The following is a 10,349-nucleotide window of genomic DNA, read 5'->3' on the forward strand; positions in this document are numbered from 1 at the left end:
AAAAAAAAAAAAAGTGCTAGCAACAGGGGAACACCACTTTTGCTAGCTCGCTATGCTAACGCCGTACAAAATCAACAACATTTTTCCCAAGTAGCTTCCCAAATGAATCTTGAGGAGTTTGGATGTGAAAAGTTTAAATGATTATAAGAAGTTTACATTTGTAGAGACTACTAAAAGGGACATTTTGGGGGGAAATGCAATATGGCAGCCCCTTTCTGGGGTCAAAGGTCAAATAAAGTTTGGTTGTGGTTGTAGATTTAACTTGACAGCAAAGTTGATCTAACAATCAAAAATCAATAAATTTTGAGCATTAAATACACATACACAACAACATACAAAAAACATTTAAAAAGTAGCTGCTACTATGCTTCAAATGAACCTATTCAGTCCAATTTTTCCAAGTTTTTCAATGGAAAAACATCTTTTAATTTGATGACAGACTTAATTCTTGAGGAACCTTGACAGCCCAGTTTAATAAATCATGGATGCCTTTGAATGTTTGTAAATTAGTATGGAAATAGAAACTAATGCATTATAATCTTCAAAGTGGATTGACGTTGTTTCCCACACAAACACTCGGCTCTGGGGGTTTGCTGAGCTGGGAGCGCTCCCGCAGAAAACATGCAAATCTCTGCAGGCAGGCGGCGAAAACACAAGAGCGCACTGCATTCTGGGAGATATTTGCAAGGTTACCTGCGTTAATTGCATATCTATTTTTCATGTCAGAGTTTTTTATCTTTTGTTGTTCAGATGCGGTTGAGCTCAGCTGTGGAGACTGATGACCCTTTTCATGCTACCCTCTCGATGGTAAACACCCCACAAGGTGGCGCTGTTCTCAGCTGTAACGGTGGGAAAAAAAGGGGCTTTTCCTCATCCATCCCACTCAAACATAAAGACTATCAGACTCAAAGGAAAACACCGATCCCAGTGAACTCTGGAAGGAGCGGTGGCGCCCAGAGAAACAAACTCGACACAAACCCGTCCTGCCGAGCGGCGAGAAGGAAGAAACGTCTTATTATGAGGCGACTGTGTCAACTGCACCATCGAGCTGCCAAGACTTGTCACGGCGAGGGCAAAATCTGAGTAAAACCCGCAAAAGCACCACAGATCATGACTGATTCATGACCAGCTGTGACTTTTTTTATCCCAATGACCTCATCCTCTATATATCACTGTGGGGTTAAATGACTCTGTCAACGTTTGTTTTATGAATAAAGATTTGAAAATATTTCATAAATGATTTTAGATTTGACAGTCAGTTTCACTGCAAAGATATTTTTAAATATTTGGATGCATAAATCCTCATAACTTCACACCACAAATGAGATTTGCTAAAAATAATAAAACAGATATTTTTTGTCAGTTTGATCAAACAGGCGATGTAATGAGTTAAAGATAATCACATTTTAGGCTTTTTTGTATGGAGCTAAATTAGGGCCAATGTTATTTAAAAACTTAAATAAAACAACTTGAAAAAAAATATTTGTTCTTGGTAAAAACCAAAGTAAAATGTCCCAAACGTTTTACTATTCTAAAATTAACTGAGATATTTTCAGCTTCAAATGTTCTGCTTTTAAGGTTTCAAAATTTCAGTTTCCAAACTTTATTTTTCACTTTTGACTCTTCTTTTTCAGTTTTGAATCTGAAAATGTCAGTCTTAAAACTTTACGGTCGTCTAAAATTCTCAGTTTCACTGAATGCACCGGGACTGAACCGGGTTTTGATTGTCCTTCGTTTTATCCCTGCCAAAACGCACCACGACGGCGTTTTGAAACAGAAATTTTCAGATTCCAAAAAAAAAAAAAAAAAAAAAGAGTTGAACGTCAAAAAAGATCTAAAACAGAAAAACAAGTTTTGAAATTGAGATTTTGAGTTTTGAAACCTAAAAAACAGAATACTAGAAGCTGAAAATAATTTTATTTTAGAAGAGCAAAAAGTTTCAGACATTTTATTTTTTTTTGGAAAAACAAGTTGTTTTATTTTGGTTTAAAAAAATATGGGCCAATGATTAGCTCCATATTTTTGGGGCTTTGCTCAGAAGTGGACGTTGTAAGTTATGTAGCAGCAGAAATCAAAATTTCAGGTTCAACATGGAGCTAAATTTGGGCCGATACTTTTTGAAACCCAAATAAAACGACTTGAAAAACAAATTGGTGAATGTCAGAAAATCTAAAAATGTAAAATACCAAAAACTTTTTGCTGTTCTAAAATACAGTTAATTATTTTCAGCTTCAAATGTTCATTTTTTTGTGGTTTAAAAACCCAAAGTTTCAATTTCAAATCTTTTTTTTTCAGTCTCAAATCATTTTGTTTTTACTTTCAACTCTTTTTTTTCTATTTTGAATCTGTTTCAAAGCCCTGTTGTTGTGCATTGGGGGCGGGGATAAAAAAAAGGACCAATCAAAACCGGGTTCAGTCCCGGTGTATTCACTGAAACTGAGAATTTCAGACGTCCGTAAAGTTTTGAAACTGAAATTTTCAGATTCAAAATCAAAAACGAAGAGTTGAAAGTTTTTAACTGAAATTTTGAGTTTTGATATTTTACATTTTTTTTGGGCCAAAAAACATTATTTTTTCCAAGTTGTTTTATTTGGGTTTCAAATATTTATGGCCCCAAAATAGCTCCATAGCTGTGGTAAATTATGTAGCTGCAGAACTTAATCTGAAGTTTCTCTGATCACTTCCCTTTTTCTACTCTTTACTCGGATCACCTTCCAACCCGCTGATCCGTTCATTTACAGTTTTCCTGCAAAAGGTCTCCGTAAAGGTTGGAGCTGCATCCTCCTCCTCGTCTTGAAGCAACAATAACTGTGAGGGTTGTTATTTTTGGACCATTAGGTTTTCTGTTTGTCATCTGCAAAGGCCAAACCGGAGAGGAGGAGGGGGCGGAGGGAAGCATCCCCTCCTGTATCTGCAGCTGCTGCCAGCCTCCGACTGACTCGCTCTGGCCTAATAGCTGTCAGGCCGAGTTCACAACAAGCTCTTAAACAAGCTCCTCATCAGTCTGAGCTCCTTCTTCACGCTCTCCCTCTTCTGCCTGGAAGCACCTGGCTTTCTTTGTAAACACTCGCCCCTCTGTGCTGGGATTTCTCACACATTTCAGACGAGCAGGATGCGTCTCCGTCCGCTATTTTTTGGATTTCGTCTAGATCAGGAGTGTCAAACTCAATCGCACAGGGGGCCAAAATCCCAAACATACGTTAGGTCGCGGGCAGGAAAAACATTTATTGAACACTCTAAAACTATATTTTTAAAACTTAAAAACCACAAGTTTTTAACATATTTGTGAACTAGATATATAGCATTACCTGCAATAATGCTATAGTGAATGCTGTAAGCTGAATTTAGCCGTGGAAAATACTAATGCTGATAGCTGAAGATGCTGAAATTGATAGCTGAAAAAGCTGAAGCTGATAGCCAACTAAAATATTAGCTAAATGCCAAATTAGTTGCCTTAAAAAAACTAGGTTAGCCAGAAACAGCTAGCATGTAGCTGGAAAAAATAGCTAAACTTCAAATAGAATAAAAAACAAACAAAAAAAAGCCTAAACAGCCAAAACAGCTAGCAGTTAGCCTAAATATTAGCTAAACTCCAAAAGAGCCTAAATTAGCGAAAAACAATTAGTACGTGGCTTAAATATTAGCTAAACTCCATAATAGCCTAACAAATGCAGAAAAAAGGACAAAATTAGCCAAAACATCTAGCGCGAGCTGAAATATTAGCTAAACTCCAAAACAGCCACAAAAAATAAAACTTAAAAAAGTCTAAATTAGCTAAAGCAGCTAGCACCTACATGAACTATTAGCCAAACTCCAAAACAGCCAAAAAACGAGGAAAAAAAGCCTACGTTAGCCAAAACAGCTAGCATGTAGCGGAAATATTGGCTAAACTCAAAAACAGTTTTAAAAAAATCTCAGTAAATGCGAAATAGCCATAAAAGCTAGCAGAATGCACATTTTTAAAACTTTAAAATTGTAACTTTTTAACATAATTGTGAATAATAAAAAGGAAGGAATATTATTCTAGAATAAATCAACTTAAACCTTAAATAACTTTCAATATATTACTCTCCATAAAAATATATTTTGTCAAAATTATACAAGTTAGAAATAAAGTAAAGATAACATCGGGTCATTAATAACAATAAAATAAAATGATCCGGAGGGCCGTCTCCGGCCCCCGGGCCTTGGCTTTGACGCGCGTGGTCTAGGTGCAGCTCATCAACACTATAAAGCAGCTTTTTACGCATCTTTTACTCCGCAGATTGATTTTGACTTCACCTTTTCTTGTTTTCTCCAGCTTCAAACTCTGATCGTTAACACTAAAGAAACACTAAAATTATTTTAAATTTCCAAATTAAGAGAAAAAAAGAGTTAAATGAATCTTTTTGTCTTTTCATCCTAATATCGGAACTAAAACTGGATTCTAGAGCTTGTCATCAGGATGGATGAATCTAAAAAAACACAATCAGATCAATTTACGGTTCAATCCAAATGTAGCTCAGAATACTTTGACTTTAATCACGCACGAGGTCACAGAACGATCTGAACGCAGATGGAATGATGTCTGCGCGCAGCAGGTGAGTTCTGTCCTCCACATTTATCAAAGATGTGCCTAAAATGACAGCAAAGCTGCACGAACACCACTGACGGTAAAGAACTTCATCCTGAACGCAGCAGCCGCTCGGAGACGCGCGCGCCTCTAATCCAACTTGTCTTTTACGCAGCGCGCGGACGGACAGACGGACGGACGGACATCGCCGAGACTCACAGCGGTGGTTGCGACGCTTCCCCTTGTACATCGTCATTATGTAGCGGTCCAGCTTTGCGCTCGAACAGACGCGGAGACGGCGGGAAGGACGGTCGGTCCGGACCTGTGCGCGCGCGGCGGAGACGCTGGAAATAAATGAGGCGCTCAGACGGAGAATTGGAGGCGCGAGGAGCATACCATGCGTGGAGACAGGAGGGGGGAGCGGGATTCATCCACAGACAGAACGGAGGAAATAACGAGTTTTATCCATTTAACTCTCCATCGTTATATTAACTCCCATCCCAAGATTATTCAAATCCAAAGTAAAGGGAATAAAAGTCAGGAGTTTGTCAAAGAAGACTTTTTCTGATAATAGAGGGTGTCAAACTCAATCACACAAGGGGCCAAAATCCAAAACACACTGGATGAACATTTATTGAACATACTAAATCTAAAAATGTTAAAACTTTTAAACCGTAACTTTTTTAAATCTAATTATGAACTAGATATATAGCATTACCTGCGATAATGCTGAATGCTGTGAGCTGAATTTGGAATATGCTAGTGGTGATAGCTAAAAATGCTAAAACACTAAAGCTGATAGCCAGCTAAAATATTAGCTAAATGCCAAATTAGCCTTCAAAACAAAAAAGCATAAATTAGCCAAAACAGCTAGCATGTAGCTGAAAAACAGCTAAACTTCAAAATAGCATAAAAAACGTTAAAAAAGCCTAAATTAGCCAAAACAGCTAACGTGTAAATATTAGCCTTACTCCAAAAAGCCTAAAAAACATTAAAAAAACTAAATTAGCCAAAATAGCTAACGTGTAAATATTAGCCTTACTCCAAAAAGCCTAAAAAACGTTAAAAAAAAGCCTAAATCTTTTCCGTCACATCCAACAGATTTCCAATGCAGGTAAAGTCCCTTCTAATCCATGTGGAGGGAAAATGAATGAGACGCATAAATCTTTGCGTTGTCTTCGTAGAATGAAACCAACAAATCTCTTGGCTCTAGAGGAGCTCAGATGGGAGGAGCATGATGGCGCCTCCCTCAGGTGCTTCAAGTTTATGTTAGTTTATATATTAAATCACTTAATTGTTTCTTTCTTGGATTATTCATGTTAAATACATTGTTAAGTTACTTTTTGGTGCAATAATGACTTTTTATTGCATTTTTGGTTACATTTAAACCCAATTTTTTTTTTTCTTTAGCTAAAATATTTAATCGTTGGGCTAAAAATAACTTGGGTTACTTTTAAATGGAGTCGTGTGTAAAAATAAATACATTTAGAGCCTTTTGCCTCCAATGTCCTTCACTTTGGGGTCCAGACTAAAATTGGGCTCAGATCCACATACCGGTCACTTCACTCTTTTACGACCTATAATTTATTGAAGCTAATCGACTTTGTCTTTAGAGGGTTAGCTTAACTATTAGCTTAAGTCGTAAGAGGTCAAACAACAAAACGGTTAGAATAACATCCGCTTTTCTCCACTTCTTCCCTTAAGATTTTTCCTACAATTTTCAAAATGACTTAGATTTGTAGAAAAAAAATACCTCAATTATTAGAAAGAAAAATGGACTTCGAAAAAAGTGTTTCCATTACAGTTCTTCGAAAAACTACTGTTTCGATACGGCCCAAATACCACCTTCTCTAAGCGCAAAAACTTTATTTCGAAAAAGGCGAGTTTTTTCGAAATTGTGGTGTTTCCATTAGGAGAATTTAATATCGAAATTCCGTTTTTCGAAATTTCAGAGTTAATGGAAACGCGACTAATGTATGAAAAAATAAATAAATCAGCTACTATATGGTGTGCACCAGAAAAAAATGTTATACTTTAAATTTTTAAAACAAAATTTTTATACTTGAATTTTTCAAGAAACGATTTTTGATTTTTAGCAAAAAAAAAAAAAAAAATAGTTACTAACCGGTGTTCACCAGTTTGTAACCGGATACAAATGTTTTATACCTTTAATTTTTAAAAACGCAAATTTTTTACTTCAATTTTTTAGAAATGAATTTGAAAAAAATAGTTTCTATCTGGTGTGCACCAGTTAGTAACCAGAGAAAAATGTTTTCTACCTTAAATTTTTAGAAAACTAATTTTTTTTCTTCAGTTCTTTAGAAAAAAAAAGTTACTATCTGGTGTGCATTAGTTAGTAACCAAAAAACAATGTTTTATATCTTCAATTTTTAAAAACAAATTTTTTAACATCAATTTTTTAGAAAAAAATTTAAATTTTCAGAAAAAAGTTGCTATCTGGTGCGCAACAGCCAATTACCAGTTTTTTTTTTTTTTTTACTTCAATGTCACTCTAGGGGCTCCATACATTTTGGACCAACCCTAAAATACAAATACGTTTTCAAAAATATAATAATTTAATAATAATAAATGTAATTTATATGGCGTCGTGGCTCAGATCTCAAACGTTCACCTGATTCCAAATCTTTGGAGCGTCTTTGATTGTAGATTCCTTCAGCCGTCTCCTCAAATGTCGTTTACTGGAGCCACATCAGGATCATCAATAAAACATTTCGTGTCTGTTTCTCAGAATTTCTTCATTCTGAGAATTGCGAAATCCTCCCAGAAGTGAAATAATCTTCCGCTATTAGAGATAAATCAAGTTAGTTGACGGTTAGTCACTTCAGAGACGCTGTTTCACATTTGTTCAGACTAATTCAAGTCCGAGTCCTTCCTACGAGCGAACATGAACTCGGGTGTTTGAGTCAGAGAGTTTACTGATGAGTGTTTTGAAGTTGGCTGATGAAAAAAAACGACCTTTGGGAGAAACGGAAGTTCTGGTATCAGGAGAGACATGGATGCTGTTTTGAAAGTGAGATTTCATTTGAAGTCGTGTCTTTGGAGTCGGCTTCTACAAAGAAAGTCGGTGCATAAAAATAACCTTAAAAACTTTATTAAAAAACTAACAAGCAAAAAAGTGAGGAAACACACGTGAAACAGATACATGTAAAGATCAGTTCGCTAAAAATCTCAAACCAACTGTTTCACACTAATTAAACCATAATTCTACTGATTTTTAAAAATATATTATTATTTGATGTATTTAACTGCCATTTCACTTTTGTAGTTTTATGATTTGTTTTGTACCTGTAAGGAAACATTGGGTGGGCAGACAGACGCCATATAAATAAAACGTACTATTATCATTACATTATTATTACATTTTTAAAGACTTTTGTTTTTCAGAGTTTGTCTGAAATGAGCAAAGCCCCTAAAAAGAGATCAAAGTAAAAGAAAAAAATGAGGATTTTTTTTCTTTCTGGTTACCATCTGATGCACACCAGATAGTTACTATTTTTTTATTTTATTTTTTTCAATGAAATACTTTTATTTTTCTAGCTAACTTGTGTACTCATGAATTGTTTTTTCTAAAACAACACAAAACTTTTTAATTAAAAATGCAGTTAAATAAACTTTTGTTGGTAACTAACCGGTGCACACCAGATAGTATCTGAAAAAAATGTTTTTTTTTTATTCTAAAACTTGAAGTAAAAAATAAAAATTGTAGTTACTAATTAGTGCACACCAGATAGTAAATATTTTTTTTCCCTAAAACTTGAAGTTAAAAAATAAATCTAAAAATTAAAGTAAAAAAGAAAAATTTTTCGTTTTTTTTACATTGAAGGTCATTTTATTCTGGTTACTCATTGGTACTCACCAGATAGTAACTATTTTAAAAAAAAATAACTTTAATATTTAGAAAAAAAAATACTTCAATTTTCTTTTACTTAATTGTCCATTTAGGGGCTCTGTAAAATGAAAACTTACATTTTATTATTTATTATGTATTTTAATAAAATATACAAAGTAGTATTTTTCATGAGAATTTATATTTGTTATTTTGTATGACAATCTGTGGAAAAGAAAATGTTCACAATCAGTTTATTCCTTTCAAAAAGAAGAAAAAGCTAAAACAACCAGGAACAAAATTAAAAAATCATTTTTTTTTCTTCAATTATAAGACATTTAAAATAAAAAACCAATACCTCACTGATATCTATTTCCTCTGGGTCTCATCTTTTCACCCCTCCACAGACCAAATCTATGCAATCAAAGCACATTTTAACTCCACCTCTGGGCAGAAAAGGGAAGTTCTTCTCTTTTAACCAAACAGAATTCTGTTGCTAGGAGACAAAAGGAAGGAAGCAGAAAGGATGCAGATTTTGTGTAATTTTTATCCACTTTAATGTATTTTTGTGCTGCGATTTAAATAATAACGCGTTTAATAGATCAAACATGCAGGAAAAAGAAAATAAATCAAATCCAGCCATGAAAGGAACAAGAATCGTCTGAACCGACTGCTGCTCTGATGACAAACGCTCCTCTTTAGAATTTCATCTTCAACGCCGGAGAGGCTGAAACTCCTCTGAGGAGGAATTAGTGAAACGGCTGAATCAAATAAGATAATGTTACCGGTCTGTGCCGGAACTTTCAGTCAGTTGTTGTGGATTTTTACTTTGTTTTTGCTGCTGACATTTGAAATATGGATGGAACAGAAATGAAGATTGAAGACAAACTGGATTCATCTGCAGACAGAAAGCTCACAAAGCTGCATTTGAAGGTGCAGCAGAGACACCTGCTGTCCACCGCCGACCCACACAGCCGGCAGCCGTGGTGCACCTTCAGCCAAAACGTGGATGGAAGATAGAAACAGTCAGTTAGAAGGCTTAAAAATATACATTTTTAGACTTTCAGGTTTTTCTCAAACAGTCCAGTTCTAGCATGAACATGAATTCTCCCAGTTAAAATGTTCATAGTGTTTTCAGTATTCTGGATTTCTCTCCCACAATTTAAATATTTTAACTCACTAAATAAACTTTTTTTCAGAAATAAAAGATCAACAAACTTTAACATAGGAAATACGTCTATAATTGATGTATATTCTGCAGAGAACACACGTGCATTTTAAAAGTACTCCTGAGTCATGACTAATTTAAACAATTAAGGTTTAATGCAATTAAATAAGGCAGAAAAAGTACAAAAACATGAACAATTCAGCTTTGTTCACTCATCCAAAGAGACTGTTTTATTGTGATCTAAAGCTGCAGCTCCTTCAGTAATTTGACATTTAGTTATAATAGATTAAACTATAGAAATCATTTATTTTTTACAATTTAATAATTACTCAGCTCATAGTGGTTGGAGTTTTTTAATGAGTATAATATGAATAATGAAAATGACAAAAGTGGTGTAGAAATATTCTTGATAACCGAAATTAAACCAAAAACCTCGCGGCGTGGTATGGCGTGCAAATGATACCACGGATATGAGAAGTATCACAATACACGCGGTACACGGTGTGTACTTATATGGCGCTTTTCTACCTTCCTTGAAGGCCGGAAGTACTTTACAGTCACAGACACTGATGGCGGCTCCACTGCTGAACACTGGCTCCAACCTTCTACTAGAACCACTTCCACTGTCATGGCCAAGGACACTTCGACACATGACCAGAGATGGTGGGAATTGAACCCGCAATCTTCCTCAACACGTGTTTCAGTTTGTGAAATTTTCTTTCTCAAATTTTCTCCAAAAAAATGTATGATTATTAACTGGTGGACATCTACGGAGCCCCTAA

At 35.1% G+C, this 10,349-nt stretch overlaps 1 protein-coding gene across 4 annotated transcripts in view; it reads right to left on the minus strand.

Annotated features, from left to right (window-relative positions):
- The window catches only part of LOC112151416 (RNA-binding Raly-like protein), a 161,394-nt gene that overhangs the window by 49,928 nt on the left and 101,117 nt on the right, over positions 1-10,349 (minus strand). The window contains exon 1 of one of the 4 annotated variants that reach the window (XM_024280362.2): positions 4,772-4,912. The exons of the other annotated variants lie outside the window; for them this stretch is intronic. Within the exon in view, the coding sequence (XP_024136130.2) occupies positions 4,772-4,808 (37 nt within the window). The 5' untranslated portion in view covers positions 4,809-4,912. Of the gene's footprint in view, positions 1-4,771; positions 4,913-10,349 lie in introns of those variants that run through there. 4 annotated transcript variants of the gene reach the window in all.

Source organism: Oryzias melastigma, linkage group LG20 (genome assembly GCF_002922805.2).
Source record: "Oryzias melastigma strain HK-1 linkage group LG20, ASM292280v2, whole genome shotgun sequence".
Lineage (NCBI taxonomy): Eukaryota > Metazoa > Chordata > Actinopteri > Beloniformes > Adrianichthyidae > Oryzias > Oryzias melastigma.